This window comes from Nuphar pumila, chromosome 2, assembly GCF_984573655.1.
Source record: "Nuphar pumila chromosome 2, dmNupPumi1.hap1.1, whole genome shotgun sequence".
Taxonomy (NCBI): domain Eukaryota; kingdom Viridiplantae; phylum Streptophyta; class Magnoliopsida; order Nymphaeales; family Nymphaeaceae; genus Nuphar; species Nuphar pumila.
Window position 1 is genome coordinate 106,323,905 of NC_143250.1, and position 21,591 is coordinate 106,345,495.

General features: G+C 37.4%; 1 protein-coding gene across 2 annotated transcripts in view; it reads right to left on the reverse strand.

Moving 5' to 3' along the window:
* Positions 1-3,548: 3,548 nt before the first annotated feature.
* Positions 3,549-21,591, reverse strand: part of LOC149846582 (uncharacterized) — an 81,376-nt gene continuing 63,333 nt past the window's right edge. For both annotated transcript variants that reach the window (XM_089996431.1, XM_089996432.1), the window contains exons 11-12: positions 11,089-11,307; positions 3,549-3,943 (exon numbers count right to left, since the gene is read on the reverse strand). In XM_089996431.1, the coding sequence (XP_089852557.1) occupies positions 3,793-3,943; positions 11,089-11,307 (370 nt within the window). In that variant the 3' untranslated portion in view covers positions 3,549-3,792. The remainder of the gene's footprint in view (positions 3,944-11,088; positions 11,308-21,591) is intronic.

Consider the following 21,591-nt stretch of genomic DNA (forward strand, 5'->3'; position numbering starts at 1 on the left):
AGCAGGATGGGCCTGTTTTCCCATGATCCATTGCCATCATTAAAGAAAGATTGGGGACGGGGCGCAGAGGGATCAGGATGGGGATGGGGTCGGGTGGAGGAAAGCATAAGTTCATCCCCGCCTCCATCCCTGCATGGGTTTTGATTTTAACCTCTATTTCCGCCTTCATGTCTGTTTCATGTCCTCCATCCTCGTCCAAATGAGGGCGAGGCAGGGCTCCCTTTTTTTCCCATTCACTGCCATCCCTACTATCACCCTTCATCTTGGGGACAGGGCCTGTCAGGTGTGGGACCCAAGACCTGATGATGTGCATAATGCACAAATTTTTGTACAATCATATTGCACCCGATCCGGACTCATACGGTGAAAGTGGATTTGGTTTCTATCATATCTCAAATACATTTAAGTCAACCACTGTCCAACTACATCAATCCACATTCAACATGTTTTTATTTCTTAGAATTGTATATATCATAACATAATCAGATATGGTCGGATCTATAGTAAGGTTAGATTTAACTAGCATTTTCAAAAACCATATTCCATGTCCAGTTGGGAATTACGTCACATATCCATATCTTACCACATTTTTATAGTTTTTTTTTACAAAAACATATTTGGTTTTTCTAATGATTCAAATTCATACATGAAAAAAATATAATTCAAAATTATACCCGGTTTATATACAGTTATTCAAATTCAGACCTTTGGTAACTATACTTCCATTTATTTAACTATGATTAATAGTTAATAATTCTGAACTATACCAGCTTTATCCTCATTAAGTATGCCCATTTTATCTTCATTAATCTATAAAGGGTAAACTAACTTTTTCAAAGGTAAGTCATGATTCCAATAAAAATAGCAAAGACCAACTTAAGAACTAACCAAAAGTAAGGATGCACACGAGCTGAGCTTGGCATGTACAAGCTCGACTCACCCAAAAAAATCGATGTACAGGCTTGGGCTCGAGCCTGAACTACTGGTGTTTAGGCTCAGCTCATGTCGAATATAGAGCTGAGCTCAGGCTGGGGTTTATGGTGTGGTGTGCCTGGTGATGTCGCTTCCTCCGCCTCTCCGGCGATGATGACCCCACGGCCAACAAGGGCATCAAGAAGAAGGTGATCCACGCCCTTCCCGTCGCCTTCTTTGTTCCGATCACCGGAAAGCCTACCGACTGTGAAACGCCAACTCCTCCTGCAAGTCTGCAACTCTGCATGCTCTATGGAGAGTGGTGGCCAAGAGATTGAACCTGTTCATTGTGCATCCCTAACCACAAGCATGCTTTTGGTTAAGCATAAAATAAAGGAGGCATGCCTCTAAATTAAGAAATCTTTTGCATATAAATCTGGATTATAAAAATATATTTGTATACGTTTTTGTAAATAACCCCTTTTCACATGGTCGTTGGCATGATTATACTGTACCCCGGAAATGGGAACGGTTAGGGGGTTTGCCCTAGTGGGGTGGGGCTTAGCACGTTAGATGAGCGGTCAAGGTTTAATTCCTGCAGGCGTCACTTCCTTACATAGGCCAAAGTCCAATATTAGCCCTGGGGCATGAGTCTTAACTTCAGAGTTTTATGACAGTAAGTATGGCAGGCTGAGTCAGCGCGACCAGGTCTTGTATCCCAGATGCGGTTTCTTTGAGTCATAAGACCACTGGTCTCATCAAATTGATAGATCTTGTTCAAGCTGTTTGATGAGGACTGTATCCAATTGCCTTCACCAGTGTTTTAGCAAGGTGAACTCATGGCCAGCCAGCTTGCCGGGTCAACCTGCGACTCAGTCCAGTCATCACGGATCAGGCACTTAGTGAGTCAAAAAACTAATGCTAACTGGGTTTTGCCAAGACTCGGCTGATTTTCTACTGTGACTCAATTGACTTAGAATGAGACACGAGTTAACTCATTACCAATGTTGTCAGTATCGGTATCGGTCCTGTATCATTTGGCCAACGATTCAGATGAATCAGCCGGTAGATACTTAAGTGAATTGTTCTGAATCTGCCAAAAAATAATTAAAAATATAATGTCAATCTGAATGTGAAACGTGTTAAAGCCATTAAAATAATATTTAAAAACAATTTTAAGTATATTTTTCATTTATTAAAAATAACCGATACAGAGGTGAAGCCTATCAATTTTCTGCTGACACCGATACTGACAACATTGCTCATGACTCAGTCGAGTATAAAAACTATTGAGTTATGTGTTGACTTATCTCAAATTAACTAGAGTTAAACATGATTTTTTTTTTGAAAGGCCGACACCGAGTATAAAAACTATAATTTTTTGTCATTGGTCCCTTCAGGCTCCGCTCCCAAGTCCCAACCAAGAGTCATGCATGGGTCAATACTCAAGATTCAATAACAGGACTGTACACCGCGTTAAACCAAACCGCGTTTTCTCCCACTGCCCGCGACTTGGTCACTACGCGGCCCCTTACGCTTATAAGGCCAGCCTGTCGGCACCGCAGCTCGCAAGGAAGCCTCGTGCCCACCACCAGGGGCTGCTATGACCACATCCAAGCTCGCCCCTCGTAGCGTGCCAATGCGCGGCGACGTCTTCAAGAACGTCCTCAGGACCATCTACTCTGCCTTCCTCACCGCCTGCACCCGTCCCGGAGCCCGAGCCCGAGCCCGAGCCCGGCAGCGAGTTCGCCCCTTCGTGGCCCATCCCGTTGACCCTTAAGTTCATTCGGATCCCTCGACTCAAACACACGTATGGCGAGGTTAGAGATTCTTAGTTCTCCGACTCTCATCCTTTTCCTACGGGAAAGGAACGGGATCGAGTTTGAGCTTTGAAGAACAAAGTGAAGCAGCTGGCGGTTTGCAAAGGTTGAGAGCTTCTCTCCTAGGGAGTAGGGACTCCTCACCTATAAATAATCCCATAATACACTCTCTTCTATACACGTGGCAGAATGATGCGGTGAAGCTTTGATGGATGGTTATTGTACGGCGCGTGGGTGTTCCTGTGTGTCTTTTATGGTCATGGTGATTATTAGAGGTCAAACCATCTGAAATTAAGAAGCTAAAACGCCAAAAAATCTCACTTATTTATGCACAATGTCTTAAAGTTCTTATCATTACATTCAACCTTTTTTCTTTTCCTTCCGCTTTTGCTTTCTTGAATTCTTCGTTAAATACTCTTAAATCATTAGGGCGTGTTTGATTCACTGGACGAAGGCCACCTGGACAAATCAGAACCGTTTTAAAAGCAACAAAGTGGTCCCCGTATCTCAAATCAAATGCAGACCGCCCGAGCAGGAACCGGTCTGTCCCTCCACCCCTCGAGTGCGTCCCGAGATTCAATACCTTTCGTCTTCTTTCTTTGATGAACCAAGTCGATCAACTCAATGGTCATTTGTTAACGAAATAAATGTCGAGGACGTTTAATTCATTTTAATTGATTAAACCGTATCTAACTGATAAACGTTACAAGCAACCAACTTCGTGCAGGAAGAATGACGATAAATCATGACAATGAAAAAATGGGCCTCAAAATGGTAACAAAACAAGCATGAATTGTGACAGAACCTTCAGGAAAATTAGGCTTGAAACAGCGTGATTCTGTAAAAATTGTATAGAAACAGCAAAACATAAAATATGCAGGAGGTATAAAATTAATTCCAGAACCATAATCGCTCGTTATACCAGGGGCCACAAAAGCATGAGAAGCCTCAAATTATCAAAAAAATGCTTTTAGGAACTAAACACACATTTTACAGACTGCAAATACTTAATGTCATTTACAAGTGTACAGAGCTCAGAGTGCCACAAACCCTCTAAGCATCATGTGTTAATCTCATCCTGCAATAGGATCTCATAAATGTCAGTCCTCAAGTTAAGTTCCTTATCTCGCATTACCTCCTGGAGATCAGCCAGTTCCTTGGCAGTCAATGTAGTTAGCCTCTGAAATCCATCCAGCCATAACTTTTTGGACCTGGAAAACCAAATGAAAAAAAAAGAAATAGAAAATTCTTCAGGACATACTCCAAACAAATATTTTTGTTTCATAAATTATTCTGTACGTACAGAAAATGAGTATCAACATTAACCCTATCTTCAAAAGTCTGATGAATTTCATATGTTGGCCAAGTTACTTTCAGTCACAGCTTACACACATGATATAAAAAGCACAAACCCATCAAATGTTTTGCATAACTATGACTTTCCCCCTGTTTGGATCACTTTATAAATTGCTCTCTGACATTTATACTTAAATATCAAGTATTGGTGTTTGGATCAATATTGTATGTATCGTTATTTTTTTGAAATATGATACACTTGTATAGCGATACAAGTGTGTACCATATCCATATCGAGTGTATCATACAATACATGGTATATCGTACGATACGAGTGAAGCGTACTTAAAAAAGACCCGAAACATTTTAAGTTTTGGGTTTTAAAGGCCTCTTGAGGGTTGACTTCTTCATTTGTCTAGAAGTTGTTAGAAAGGAACCCATGCACCATAAGAGCCGTGAGATGGATTTGGGGGTCGATTCATGCACAAGAGAGTGCTTTTGCAATTTTCTCAAGAGTATATTTTCACTATTTTTCTACTCAAGGAAGTAGATTAAGGTAAAAAATTCTTTATTTTTTGCTTATTGAGTTTTTTTAGAGAAAATGGCATAGAGGATCCAGCATGACAATGGTGCACTCAAGTAATTAGGGAAAACCGATTAAAAATCAAGTGCAACTATTGTCAAAAAAAAAAAAATTGGGTAGTATCTCGATTGAAGCATCATTTAGCTAGAACACGTCATAATGTGCATACATGCACGTCACAAAAATTGTCGGATGTCGTAAAATGACAATGCCAACAATTACTTGATGATCTAAGAGAAAAAAGAGAGATGAATAAGTTATAAATAAGGTATGCGGAGCCCTAGGAGGAAGCATGTTACGAAGATGAGCTCCCTACTTCTGATCCTACAACTTCTAGCATAGGTTCAAAAGTAGGAAGTTCTGCAGCGAAGGAGAAAGGTGCGACTGTTGCTACTAGTAGTGTCGTCGCGACCACAAAAAGAAGAGGAAGAGAAAAAAGATGGAGTTCTTCAAGAGAAGGTAGAGCTAGAGGCTCTATTAAGAGTTTTTTGTCTCTTAGGACTGCCCTTGAGGCGCAATCCGACATTCGTACTGTTATAACTCCTCAAAATTTAGTCAATCAGGTGAATGTTGTAGTTGAAAGATGGTTCTATGATGATTGCATTCCTTTCAATGCGGCAAATTTCTTTCATTTTCAAGTCATGATAGATGTCATAATCAGTATCGAACCTAGATACAAGATGCCTTCATTCATGCTTTGAGAGAAAAAGTTTTAGATACTAATGTGAAAGAAGTTAAGGCATATTGTGAAGAGATGAGACAGCCATAGAGAGAAACTGGATGTAGCATCATGGCAGTTGGGTGGATAGACAAAAAGTCAATAACCTTGATAAATTTTTCATTTTATTACCCCAAAGAAACTATATTTTTGAAGTCAATTGATATGTCTGGTATGCCCAAGACAAGCTCAGAGTTTTTAATCAGATTGTGAAAAAGGTTCAACCTCAAAATATTGTGCAATTTATTACTAATAATGGCTATAGGGCAACAAGTAAAGAATTGACAGAAAAAATTGTCATTCTTTTAGACCTCGTGTGTTGCCCATTGCATAGACCTCATGCTTGAGGACATCGACAGCATGAATGAGATAAAGCATGCACTGGTGGTGGTGAGTTGATTCGTAGTGTAATTACTAGATTTGCTACAAATTTTTTGATAGTGCAAAATCTAGTAAAGAATAAATTTGCACTAAAAAAATTGTTTTCTTCAAATGAGTGAAATGTATATTCCCGTGCACAAAAAAGAAAGGCAAGAGAAATTATAGATATTGTATTTAGAAGTGAATTATGTGATTCATATATGAAGTTTAGAATAGTTATACCTTTGGTGAAAGTACTTTGATTGGTTGACATTGAATACAACTATGAGTTATCTCTATGAGGCTATGGATAAAGCAAAAGAAGCCATTAAAGATAATTTGAAGGGGAAGAAAAAATTGTACATACCTATATGAAATATCATTGATCATAGGTGGATTGGGTAACTTCATCAACCTCTTTATGTTGCAACATATTATTTAAATCTTGCATTTAGATACTCTCCTACATTTAAAATGGACAAAAGTCAAGAAGGGACTTTTAGATTGCATCAAAAGATTGAACCCCGAGTATAACATTCAAGATCAAATTCTGAAAGAAATAAAAACTTATGATAATGCATTATATGATATGGGGAGACCTGCAACAGTGTGAAATTGTGCCATGATACATCCGTTTAATTTATTTTATCTATTTCAATTTTAATTTCATATTATTATTTAGTTATAATGTTTTGTATGATTATATCTATTATTGTCTTATTGATTTCTCATTTTCTTGTTTTTCATACATGTGGGATGTTCCAAATTTGAGAGTTTTTGTCATTCGCATTTTTAGCCAAACATACAGTGCAAATGGATGTGAGAGTAATTGGAGTGTCTTTGAGCAAATTCATACCAAAAAAAAAAAGAAATAGATTGAAGCATTGCTACAACTTACGATGAATTGGTTATAAAATTATAAAGTTTATTTATCATTTTCATGTATTTATTTAAAGTTTTTATTATATCATTCAAAACCCAACTAATTTTAAACCATCATATTGGAACATTTTGATGAATTGGATGCATGGGTTGAAGAAGAAGTGATGCATTTTTTGAATGAAGAGGACGTCCAATGGATTAACGAGAAAGGAGCACAAGAGGTAAATGATAAAGACACTGCGTATCTTGAGGACGGCGTGGATGTCGGAGGAGAATAAGAAGAAGATAATGACAATGAAGAAGATGATTATGATTATTGAAGATTTATGTAATATGTTTTAAAAAAAACTTGGTTATTTAACACTAAATTGTTCACAAACTTGGTTATTTTGTTTTTGTTTATAAAATATGAAAGTATGAGTCTTGTGGCATGTTCTTAATTGCAAGATATTTAATATTTTTCATTATTCTTGTGAGATATGCATGCAATATTATCTATAATTCTATATTAGTTGTTGTTTGATGATGTCTTATGTGGCTGGTAGAGACATAAATGATTCGTATATGATTTTATGGTTGTATTTTGGGCAATTCATCATTGTTTCATGTGATATGATTTTTAAAAATTTTTTGCTAAATTTTTCAGATTTTTCTTTATTTTTTATTAAACATTTACGATGCAATACAATATGATGTTACTTTGGGCCCGACCAATATAGGTAACAATACGATACTTATAACCTTGGTTTGGATCATTTACTTCTAATTTTTTCAATAACATTTTATAAATTTCACCCTTTTTTTAAAAAAAACAAAGGGATACCTATACACACATTTGCAAGTACTATATATATGTTTGCAAGTACTTGTTTTCTTCCATCCCACCCTAATCACCACTATTACCATCTCCACCACCACCACCACCACCACCATCTAAGCCACATGGGTACGGGTGCGGGTATGGAGGGTACGACACAAAAATTCCAAAAAATGTGGGTACGAGGGCATGGCAGTGTTAAATTGTAATAAGGATTTGTCCATTTTATATATATATATATATATATATATATAGAGAGAGAGAGAGAGAGAGAGAGAGAGAGAGAGAGATACATGTACATATATATCTCATATATATATATATATATATATATATATATAAATACCCAATACGGGTAAAATTGTCTTTTTACATATATTATTTTTCGAGAATATGTTTATAATTTTGTTTATTTTTTGTATATTTTTATTTTCTTTTAAATTTCTTTGTTTAAGCCATGAGGGGGCCCACAACATACACGTTGGGACGCCTTCCAACGTATATGTTGGACCCCCCCCCCCATGACTCCCACATTGTATAAATAGGGGTTATCCCCATTTAGTTTCTTTATGCTTTTTGTAAGCCTTTTGGTGTTCATTCAATAAAGAGGTTCTTTATTTTCTATGCCTTTGTGCATATGTATATGTGCCTTTGTGCACTTGTAAGAGTTTTCCTTGTGCCTTTGTGCACACTTTTTATTTACAAGCATTGTGTTTTGTTACACATGCTTTCTTTATAGAGATTTTCACAGGTAGTATATATATATATATTAAATATTACATAAATATAAAATAAACTTCAGAAATCAAAATCTATTATTCCAACAAGACAACATAAATTAATTTAACATTTAACAACCAATTAAACTTCAAAGAATCAAAATTCAGTAACAAGTAAAGCTACAACTTCAGCTAACAAATTAACATTTAAGAAACAAGTTATAACAAGCTAATAATAATTCTAGATAAATAGACTATGTCACATAGCTGCGGCTGCTGATGCGGGTACAGGTGCGGATGCGGTGATGCAGCACTTTAAAAAAACTTGGGTGCGGGGAGTGTGTGTGTGTGTGTGTGTGTGTGTGTATATATATATATATATATATATATATATATATATATTAACAGTTTTAAGTTAACACTACTTGTATTTGTGTGCATTTATGTATTTGTATATATATATAATATAGATAAAAATAAACTTGATTAGGGTTAACTGAATCTACTTTTGGATAGAAATGGACCTTAGTGTGGTTGACTTCACCTAACACAAAGGAAACTGTGTCCAAGTGTCGCACCCGCGTGGGTGCGGGTGCGACGCAGGTGCAGTGTCCTGTTAGAAGAGCACGTGTGACATAGTAAATAGATAATAGACATTAATACCTAACAAAATATAGTTCTTTATAATGATCGTTGTGTTTCAATCATTGCAGTTAGGATCTCCTCCCATTACTGACAAGACCTTGTAGATTAATCACTTGATGAAAGCACTTTTGTGCCATTAAACATCTGAAACATAGAGAAAATATTGCCCCATATAACTCACACATTTTGTCACACAAATTCATGAACATTAACCCCTCTCTACACGAGGGACAATCCATTGATAGGAATATGGTCTATGCTTAGAAATTCATTTAAGTGTTTGACAACAGCAGATGATAGTAATCTAGAACATCATCAAAAGTAACCCCTCTCTACATGAGGGACAATCGATTGATAGGAATATGATCTCTATCCAGAGGGAGACAAAGATGAGAGAGGCGAGTCGAGAGGGAGACAGAGACGAGAGAGAGGAACAGAGACGATAGTACTTAAGCTACACAGAGAGGATGGAGCTGCGAGGGACTGAGAGAGCCAAGAGAGAAAACGATTCAAGGGTTATGGCAGAGACAGAGGTAGAGGGAGTCGGGGGTTGGGGCAGAGAGAGAGAGAGTCAGGGAGTGGGTGGGGGGTTCTTTAAAAAAAAACACATGAGTCAAATTTTTTTTACCCGACCCAGTGTGGGACCCAATCCGCGACGTACCTGCACAGCGTCCGATAGCAAAATCCGTGTCGACCATGGGTACGACACTCCACATGAAGTGTCTACGTTACATAGACCACCATCACCATCATTACCATTGTCACCATTCTCACTATCACTACCACTACCACTATCACCACCACCACCCTCACCATTGCCACCATCACTATTGTCATTACCACCACCACCATCACCATCACTACCATCCACCACCACCACCATCCACCATAAGTGCAAGTATCTTCTTTAAAAAATGCATTTTAATTTTATTTTTGTAAGCAATAAATAAAAACAGATCCAAAGAGAGCCTTTGTCTAAATTCATGACATTAAAGTATAAGCCATCCAAAGAGGTGGAAACCACAGATAACATACACTATATTGTTATTGTTAAAACCATAGTCACCTATATCGTTCAAGGTATTTTCTCGAAGAAATTTTCAAAAGTTGAAAAATCTCAGGAGTTCAAATTTTTTTTAAAAATATAAATAATAAGAAAAAAGATAAAAAAATAATAGTCTTGCATAAATACAAATAAATAAGTTTTATAAGATTTAAAATATAAAAAACAAAAAATAGAAAATGTATGCTTAAAATATTAAAAAATAATTTTCCCAAAAATACAGTGATATTATCACGATATTTAAAGTGTTGACAATATTTTGAAAATATCGCGATAAATTGCCGATATCGTGATATTTTCAAAATATCGGTGACACTGGTTAAAACTATTTACGATCTCTGGTGTGACTTGAAATGCAGGCTTTTTTCTCCCCTTTTAGGCCAAGCAATATCAAGCTAGACGTGTGACTATAGATAGGGTTGGGATCCAGGGCTTGTTTAACTGCCCACTTATGTGACACGAGCCAATCATATGCCGGCTTCCTGAGTGGGGCTTGCATTCTGTTGCTGTGGGGCCCATAAAATGCTCTCATGTGATTGAGTTGTCTCACATAGGTGGACAGTTAAGCGATCCCTGTATCCTTGCTCGAGATATCTGGGAGATCAGGTTTGGTTCAGATATCAGACCACACTGATCACAGTTTACCTGGATTGTGATAACCCATTCAAGATCCTGTTTGGAGCTTTCATAACCAAATTAAAAACCCAATTATATAACAAATCATATCTAATAAGGGTTAAAATCTAAACCAGATCTGGATCTTAGAAGGATTGTCCACAAGCTGTCTAAACCTGACTAAATTGAAATCACAATAACATATACCATATGCAATAAGGGCTAAAATTTAAACCAGATTTGGATCTTAGAAAGATTCTCCATATGCATGTCTAGATCTGACCAATTTGAAAACCAACATATACCATATCCGATAAGGGTTACAATCTGAACCAGACCTGGAATCTTAGAAGGATTCTCCATGTGTGTCTAAATCTGAATCTGGCCTATCAATCATTATCTGATCATGTAGGATTTAACAGTGCCTAATCCAAAAGGCTCAACCAGTTTGCCTCCCTAATGCTTCAGATCATGGATCGATATTAAATAGTGATGCCATGAATGATAAACTATAGGATTTAATGATGGCAATTGAGAATTACATTTTCCCAAGTGGTTCAGGTAATTTGTAGAAAAATTAATATGACCAAACCTCTGCTGCACATTTAGCAACTATACTCATACCAGTTTTTCTGTATCTACATCAGTTTACACTTACCATGGGCATGCATGAATAGCTCTGAAGAAGACGCGTTTAGCAGCAGCAGGATTACACACATGAAGTTCATAAGCAAGATAACACCGCCAAAGTATCACAGACTTCTGCAATTTGTCACTTGCCAATGCTCTCTCAAACAATCCATGAATTCTATGCTGCAACCCTGTCTTCCCCAGCTCACTCAGTAGAGCAAAAATCCAGACAAAAATAGAGGGTTTCCTGAAAAGAATAGCAGATGGCATGGAAATTATATTGCAGAATAGGATAAATAATAGATGATGAACATTTAAGAATAGGAAAATAGATAAATCATGCATAAGATGATAAGAAATTAAGAACACATAGAGTTTGTCTTTGGTGGAATCATACATTTTATCCAAAAAATGTTTATCAATTACCACAAGGTGCAAGTGGATTGCATGTAACAAATGTGAATCAATAAGCTCTTCAAAGAATCCAGACAAAATTGGTGAATTGAGAGCCATGAGATCTCATAAAACAGAAATGTACTCATGCACATGCATTTAATCAATAATTCATCAAAGAGGTATAGAACAATGAAATACACTAGATATACTTGTTTTCCAGAATTTTGTTTAGAGAAAAAAGGGAGAATCCTTCAGACAAAAAGAACAAGGATTTTTCAAGGGTAATGATGTGTCTTAAATATCTAACGAAACCTACTTAAACCATGATATTACGCTAACACCTTAACAACTCCCCAGAGATTCCCATGATTCATTAATACATAACAACTGAATCCGAGCTACCAGCCTACCACCAACCCTCTCTTTAGGAACCATAGTCCACAATAACACCATTGACAAGACAAGGTTAGCTAAATATTAGAGCTACGAAAGTGGCTTAATGTAACCATACCAGTTTGGACACTCTTCCATTAAGTTAAAGACAATGCAGCTGCTAAAGCTTCCCCGCTAAAAGATCAGCAGCCATTTACCTTCTCTGAAGGAAGAGATTAGTTGCAAGTCATCCATCCCAATGCTTATATATGATGCCCTAGGTGATGTTGAATAGTGTAATATAGCAGTATCATGTGGATCACTAGCTATTTGTGCTACCCCTCCCTTAGTGTACATATCTTTATTCTTTGGGGGTATTTATATAATCTGTCGGTAAGTTATAGTCAACTGTTTTTTGTCAATTAGTGGGATAGTTGGGGCAACCCCTTTATCTTGTATCTTTCTTTCAGTTTTGACTTTTGAGACTAATGAAACTATGGTATTCTCCTACTTTTGTGCTCTCACATTTAGGGTTTTCTCTATTGCTAGTCTGTTAAAATGTAAAACTGTACATATATGTATATATAATAATATTATATTATTATATATATATAAATACATTTTTTAATTTCTTTCTTTTCTGTATTTTTTTTCCTTTATTTTTATTTTTTGTCTTTATGTCATCTAGTTCAGTTTGAACTAGAATGACTGTTGCTAGTCAAGTCCTGTCCAGACTTGACTAGCAATAGAGCTGTTGGACTGACACAGTCCAACAGCTCTTAATAGAGCTGTTGGACTGACACATTCCAACAACTCTAAATAGAGCTGTTGGACTGTGCCCAACAGCTCTATTGAGTCCTCTTTCAGTTGTGTATATAAAGGGGTGCAGCCCCTCTTGTATTTCACTCCAATGCTTCTTAAGCAATTGGTTTTTCATATCAATAAAGAATACATTTTTATTTTTATTTTGTTTCCAGTTATACCCTTTTTAAGGGTTATGCTTTAGTGTCATTCTTGACACTTGCTCTTGTTAATCAAAGCTCGTGTTTCGAAGATCCCCATTTCATTTCATGGTATCAGAGCCGCGGAAGTACTAAATCTTGAGGAAAAGCTGCCTCGGTTTCCGTGCCCGTTTGCAAAAGTGTTCGCCACTTGAAGAGAAGTGTTTTATCACTTCATTGGAAAAGATTTCACATCTTGTTGTATTGTTTTTTTTTCTTTCTTTCTCATTTTCCTTCTTGTTTCTCTTCTATCCCTATTCTTTCTCTCCTTGTAATCGATGGATGACAATGATAAAGTCACCATCATGCCTATGAAACTAAGCGATACGAACTATGTAACATGGGCTTCAATCATGAAGCACCATATATGGGGAAAAGGCTTATGGGGGATTGTGGATGGTTCCGATTCGGAACCTAAGCTATCTCTTACTAAAAAGGAGGGAGATAAAGACGTCCCTCTATCGGAAGAAGAGAAAATCAAGGCTATTGCCTCATACGAGAAGAAATGGAAAGAATGGAGAATATCTCATGCGAAGATAATGTCATGGCTTATCAATAGCGTTGACATTAAAAAATGCTCAAGTCTTGCCAAATTTGATCATGCCGATAAGGCATGGGAATACCTTAAGAATATGTATTCCCTTAAAGATATTGCACACGTGTGCAACCTCCAAGAAAAAGTTCGAATGATGACACAAGGAGACAAAACTATTCGTGAATATTACAATGGGTTGTCCGAACTTTGGGAAGAACTTTCCCTTTTAGAACCAAAGTGGCATTGTGACGAAGACATCGAGCTTCGTCAGAAACAACTCGATGTTGAACATTTTTACCAGTTTATCACTGGATTAAGGCCGGAATTTGAAACCACTAAATCGGCCCTACTTCACCGGGGGAAAATTCCTTCTATTGTTGAAACTATTGAAGAGTTAACAATGGAAGAAAATCGTCTCCGGAAAGGTTCTTCAAAAATTGAAGATGATTCCGTTTTAGCTGTGTCTAGACCAGGGAATCATGTTCGATCATATAGGCCTCCTCACTTTAACCGACAAAATGGTGACTATGATAAGAAGAAATTTATTTGTCATCACTGTCATGAACTGGGACACTACAGGCCACAATGTCCCAAACTTAAGGAGCTGAGAGAAAAAAGAGCTGCAATTGCTGGATCGGAGCCTAAAGATCAGGATGCACCAGTTTCCCTGGCCCAACTAATGGAGATCCTTCAGCCTCTCATCAAAGGTGCCTCTTCCTCATCTGAAGCTTCAACCGGCGCAGCAGCCTCATCTTTTTCTGATTTAGGTAAAATTTCTTGGCTTCTTGACTCTGGTGCATCTTTTCATATGACCCCAAATAATCAAAGTCTATCCAAATGTGTTAAAAATAAAACAAGTGTGTCAAAGGTCTTTACTGCTGATGGGACTTCTCTTGAAATAGAAGGAATAGGAGATTTTGAAAAAATTTATAAAACAAAAAATTTTTTTATTCCAGAAATTAGACATGTTCCCAAATTAAATTTAAATCTTTTATCTGTATCTCAAATTTCTGATTATGGGTGTAATATTTCTTTTTCTTCTCATGGTTGTTGGGTACAGGATCGCCAGTCAGGCAAGCTGATTGGGGAAGGCCATAGAGAAGGAGGACTCTATTACATGGATTTTTTGGAAATGCCGAAGAAAGCTTTTTGTTATAATATTCAAAAAATAGAGTTGGAACTGTGGCATAAGAGACTTGGTCACCCACATATAGCCAAAATCCAACATTTTCCAAATCTAGGGAAATTTTGTAACTCTGAATCATTTGATTGTAAAGATTGTATTCTCGGCAAAATGAAAAGATTACCATTTCAGAACAGAACCTTTTTCTCTTCAAGACCACTTGAATTAATACACTCGGATGTTTGGGGTCCTGCACCAGTAATTTCTAAAGGAGGATTTATTTACTATGTTATTTTTGTCGATGATTTCTCCCGACATACGTGGATGTACTTTCTCAAACATAAGTCTGAAGTATTTTCATACTTTCAAACTTTTCATAATATGGTTAAAAACAAATTTCAAAATGATATTACTATTTTTCGCACAGATTCAGGGGGAGAGTTTTTATCCACAGATTTTCAAAATTATCTTAAATTGCATGGCATCATACATCAAAGATCTTGTCCTTATACACCTCAACAAAATGGACTGGCAGAACGAAAACATCGCCATATTATAGAAACCACTAGAACTTTATTAATAGCAAATCAAGTCCCTAAAGACTTTTGGGCAGAAGCTGCCTTAACTGCCACCTATCTCATTAATAGGATGCCATCTTCTTTGTTACAAAATATCACTCCCATTGAAAAACTTATGAACATTTCTCCAGACTACTCTAGATTAAGAATATTTGGGTGCAAATGTTTCATATTTACTGACAAAAATGATAAACTTTCCCCTCGTGCGATTCCCTGTGCCTTTTTAGGATATGCTGAAAACCAGAAAGGTTATAGATGTTTTGACTTCAAAAATAATAAACTATATGTGTCTAGAAATGTTTCCTTTCTTGAAAAGGAGAGCTTCTTTGATTTTAGAAAATTAAAAGACGTCACTGAGTACTCCTTTTTGCTAGATCTAACATCAACATCTGATGAATATGACCTTGATTGTAACTTTGATGATGATCCAAGAATTATTGATCTTAATGTTGAAAATGAAGAAGTTCATAGAGATACTAGTATTCAATATTCCAGGCGACAAGAGTCTAATACTCCATGTGCACTTGAGAAATATTCTAACATTCCAACTAGACAATCATCCCGAATCTCGAGGCCTCCAGAAAAGTTTGTATCATACGAGTCTTTCTCACCCACATATAGGGCAGTTATTGCATTAATTCACTCATATGAAGAACCATCCACATATTTTCAAGCAAAAAATGATATCAAATGGATAGAAGCCATGAAAGTTGAATTAGATGCACTTGAAAAGGCTTCTACATGGAATATTCAAGATCTTCCTCCAGGGAAGAAAACTATAGGATGTCGATGGGTTTATAAAATTAAAACCAAGAGTGATGGTACTCTTGAAAGATATAAAGCCCGTTTAGTAGCCAAAGGTTATGCCCAAGAATATGGGATTGATTATGAAGAAACCTTTGCTCCGGTGGCTCGTATGACTACTGTCCGAACCTTAATTGCCTTAGCTTCTATCAAAAAATGGTCTATTTTTCAAATGGATGTCAAAAATGTTTTTTAAATGGAAAGCTAGTTGAAGAAGTATATATGGAACCCCCTCCTGGTCTAAGTATTCCTAAGGGTAAAGTCCTTCGCTTAGAAAAAGCTCTTTATGGACTTAAACAAGCACCAAAAGCTTGGTATGATAGGTTTAGTCGTGTTATGATTGATATTGGTTTTCAATTCTGTTTAACTGACACTGCTTTGTTTATTAAGAATTCTGATGCAGGGATCATTGTGCTTCTTCTCTATGTGGATGATATGATCATCACCGGAAGCGATAAACAGGGAGTTGAAACAATCAAAACACTTCTTAAATCTCATTTTGAAATGACTGATTTGGGCTTGTTGAGATATTTTTTAGGCATTGAAGTTGCTTATTCTCCTAGAGGATATTTATTATCTCAGACTAAATTTGCTTTTGATATTGTTTTCAGGTCTGGTATTACTGATGATAAGAAAGTTGACACTCCAGAAGTTGTTAATGTTAAAATGAAGATTGATGATGGAGAACTTCTTGCAGACCCTACTCCTTACAGACAGCTTGTCGGGGCACTTTCCTATCTATCCATTACCAGACCAGATATAGCACATGCTGTTCATACAGCAAGTCAATTTCAACATGCTCCTACTTCTGTTCATATGGGAGCAGTCATGCGTATTATCAGATACATCAAGTCCTCTCTTTCACGAGGACTTTTCTTATCTTCCTCCTCTTCTCTTGATTTAATTGCATATACTGATGCTGATTGGGGAGGTGATCCCAATAACAGACACTCAACCACTGGCTTTTGTGTCTTTTTAGGGGAATCATTAATCTCGTGGAGGTGTAAAAAGCAGCAGAAGGTATCTCTCTCATCCACCGAAGCTGAATACAGAGCCATGGCAACCACGACCATGGAAGTAGTTTGGCTCCGACGACTGCTTGCTGACATGGGAGTTGAAGCAACAAAGGCTTCACAAATGTGTTGTGACAACAAAAGTGCGATCTACATTGCCAGTAACAGAACATTCCACGAACGCACCAAACACATCGAAATGGATTGTCACTACGTCAGAGAGGAATATCTACACGGGATAATTGATCTGCCATATGTCACTTCAGAATATCAGTTAGCAGACCTCTTTACAAAGCCTCTCGCTGCTCCCCGATTTCACTTTCTCTTAGACAAACTTTCGCTCATTGTACCGTAAGTTTGAGGGGGAGTGTTAAAATGTAAAACTGTACATATATGTATATATAATAATATTATATTATTATATATATATATATAAATACATTTTTTAATTTCTTTCTTTTCTGTATTTTTTTTCCTTTATTTTTATTTTTTGTCTTTATGTCATCTAGTTCAGTTTGAACTAGAATGACTGTTGCTAGTCAAGTCCTGTCCAGACTTGACTAGCAATAGAGCTGTTGGACTGACACAGTCCAACAGCTCTTAATAGAGCTGTTGGACTGTGCCCAACAGCTCTATTGAGTCCTCTTTCAGCTGTGTATATAAAGGGGTGCAGCCCCTCTTGTATTTCACTCCAATGCTTCTTAAGCAATTGGTTTTTCATATCAATAAAGAATACATTTTTATTTTTATTTTGTTTCCAGTTATACCCTTTTTAAGGGTTATGCTTTAGTGTCATTCTTGACACTTGCTCTTGTTAATCAAAGCTCGTGTTTCGAAGATCCCCATTTCATTTCATGAGTCAAATATGAATATGGTATCAGAGCCATTTTAGAAGTATTAGAGAAGACATTAAAAGCTTCATTCATGGAGAAGAAGAATCTGGTTGCTGGTTCTTCAGGGAGTTGTTGATGACATCACCCTTCATCCAACGACTCAGATCGAGGGTTATCTGATCGGTGATTTGAGTTGGGCATTGCTTGCTCCTTGATTTTAGAAGGATTTTGAATCAAGTAGCTCATGCTTTGGGTATGTGACTGAATTTCTGGGATTTTTCTTAGTATTTTATGAGAATGGCGATGAACTGGATGCCAATCTTGTAAATCCAATTGTCTGTGTTGTTTTTGGGGATTTTGGTGCCTGAATTATATGTGTTAGGGTTGTTTTTGACCCAGTAAACATCTGGCATAACTCTTAGCCAATGGTTGGGTGTCTTGAGTCTTGACTGAGTTTTATGCAAGTTTTAAAGTGTCATTACTGACGGTGACTCAGTTTTCTGCTACTTTCTTGGGGTTTGACTGCTATATTGCTTTTGACTAGCTGCTATGTTACCGTGACACCGCGGTTTGGCTGCCGTACCCATGTAAACACGGGTACAGGCACCAAGCGTAGTGCGAGCTGTCAGAAATATCAACCTGCAAGAGTTAAAGATGAGGTAAAGAGAGAGGAGAGAGAAGAGAGGAGTCGGCGGCAATAGGGTTTTCCCTTTTCACTTATTATTTATAAGTGTGGTACAGGATATAACATTACACAAGTAATAACATTAAATTACAAACATGCCACCGGCCACGCATCCCTAGGTGGATCCTTGGAATGTGGTGCGGGTCGGATCCATGATCCAAACTAACAGCCTCCCTCTTTGATCATGCTCAACTTGTCTTTGAGTGCCCAAAACTGATGAGTGGATAATCCCTTGGTAAAGATGTCTGCAACTTGCATATCTGACCGAACATATGCAAGTTCAATTTCTTTTTTCTTCCACCTTTTGTCTAACAAAGTGTTGATCGATCTTGATATGCTTCGTGCGACAATGAAGGATGGGATTGAAGGCAATATTAATAGCACTCTGATTATCACAAATAAGCATAGAGAACGAGATCGGTTCTTGTAATTCTTGTAGTAGGTGTCTCACCCATGTAACATCAGATGTTCCTGCTGCCATTGCACGATACTCGGCTTCAGTACTAGATCGCGCCACTGCCTTTTGCTTCTTGCTACTCCATGTTACAATATTATTGTCGATAAGAATGCAATACCCCGAAACTGATCTGCGCTGGTCAGGATCACCAACCCAATCCGCATCTGTGTAGGTGAATAGTCGATGCCCTGACGTATAAGTTGTGTCCTTGGTATACATCAAGCCATCTCCAATTGTACCCTTTAAATACCGAAGGATCCTTTTCACTCCTTCCATATGTACATCTGTAGGAGCATGCATAAACTGTGAAGCCTGATTGACAGAGTATGCTATGTCAGGCCTAGTGAATATTAAGTATTGTAACATCCCCACAACTCGACGATACAAAGTAGGATCATGATAAGTAGTGCCTTCTTTAGCACTTAGCTTATGATTTAGAAGGCAAGGTGTGCTAATTGGTTTACAATTATCCATCCCTGTAGCAAGTAAAATATCAATAGTGTACTTATGTTGGCTCAATGTAATAGTCTCATGTCGACTATCAACTTCCACACCCAAAAAATATCGCAAGGGACCCAAGTCTTTCATCTTGAATTTAGCCATTAGCATAGACTTAACCCAAGATATGTGATCCTCATCACTCCCGGTAATAATGATGTCATCAACATATATAAGCACCCAAACAATAGCTGAATCGCTTTTGAATATGAACAATGAATGGTCTAGAACACTTTTAGTGAACTCATGATGTTGGATCTCCGTGGAAAAACTTTCAAACCAAGATCGAGAAGCTTGTTTCAAGCCATAAAGAGAGCGTCGAAGTTTACATACCCAATTTGATGAATCATGCATGCTATATCCAGGTGGCTGCTCCATGTAAACTTCTTCCTTTAGTTCACCATGCAGAAAAGCATTTTTAACATCAAGTTGACAGAGTGACCATCCATGTTGTAACGCCAATGCAATGATAATCCTGACTGTGCCCAGTTTTACTACTGGGTTGAACGTTTCATCGTAATCCTGCCCATATTGCTGTGTGAAGCCTCGTGCAACCATACGAGCCTTATAGCGCTCAACACTGCCATCTGGTTTGTGCTTGATCTTGTACACCCATTTGGATCCTACAACATTCTTGGTATCTGGCCTTGGTACAATTTCCCATGTATTGCATTCATGCAATGCTTCCATTTCCTCATTCATCGCCTCTACCCAGGCACGGGAATGTACAGCCTCATGAAAAAAGGAGGGTTCTGTTTCTTTGGACACTCTAGTTAGAAATGTTTGAAAATCCAAAAAGAAATTGTTATAACTTACCCAACGATCTATAGGATGTTTAATCCGAGTGGAACGTCGTAGAGGAGTCTCATCATTGACTGGATGAACTCTACGAGAATAAACAAGACCAGAAAAACGTGAGGATGTTGTTGTAGGAGGAATGTCTTCCATATGTGGTTCCACATCGAAAGTATAAGGTTCATTGTCTGTCGATAAAGATGAATCCTCATAAGGCAATGAGTCATATAAAAGTGAGTCATTGAGCCAATGATCATAACTATCTTGTGTATCTATGGAAGATGAACCCAGAGTGTCAAAATTTTCATCATCAAAAACAACATTTCTAGATACCCGAATTTTGCCTGTATGAGGATCGTAACACCTGTATTCCTTATAGTCATTTGCATACCCAAGAAACTTGCACTATACAGCTCTGTCTTGAAACTTATTTCTCAATGAATGATCAATATGAACATAACACACACAACCAAAAGGATGTAGTTCTTCATATGATGGATGACAATTATAAAGAACAAAATACGGAGAATTATCTTCAAGGATGGTCATGGGCAACCTGTTAATAACGTAAACAGCTGTATGGAAAGCCTCTGTCCAAAGAGAGAAAGGAATACCCACAGTATGCATCATGCTCAAGGTTGTCTCAACAATATGCCTGTGTTTTCTATCAGCTACTCCATTTTGTTGAGGGGTATGAGGGCAAGAAATGTTACGTGTAATGTCGTGCTCCTTCAAATATTCACTAAAATCATGGGATATGTATTCCCCCCCCCCCCATCACACTGGAAATATACAACTTTGGTATTGAATTGGTTTTGGACTAGTGCATGAAACTGTTTGAACAACTTGAAAACTTCATGTTTGTTTTTCATGAAGTAAATCCAACTAAAACGAGTGTAAGAGTCAAGAAAGAGTACATAGTATCGAGATCCAGAAAGAGAGGCAGTGGGCGCAGGACCCCAAACATCTAAGCATATAATCTCAAAAGGCTTTGTTGCTCTTTTATTGATACTATGAAAAGGAAGTACATGACTTTTACATAAGTGACAACTTGGACATTTTGGCTCTAAACTGACTGCGGGTATTAAACCTTTAGCAGACAACTTGTCAAGAAAAACTTGACTACAATGACCCAAACGAAGATACCATAAGTTTGGCTTATTAAGTTTCAAGACTCTAGATGAAGAATTATGATCTGTAGATCGACTCAAAAATGTTGGAAAGGAAGAAGCTGAAGAAGCCACGGCTACGAAAGACGACGTCTTCAAAGGCACATGAGATTCTTCAAAGACGTACATATTCCCGCGTTGTTCACCTTTAGCGAGCGTCTTCTTGGTGTAAAGATCCTTAAGATAAACAAAAGGAGTAAATTCAACGGAAGAATTTGTTTCATCAACTAATTTTGACACAGATAGAATATTCTTTTGAATAGCAGGTGTGA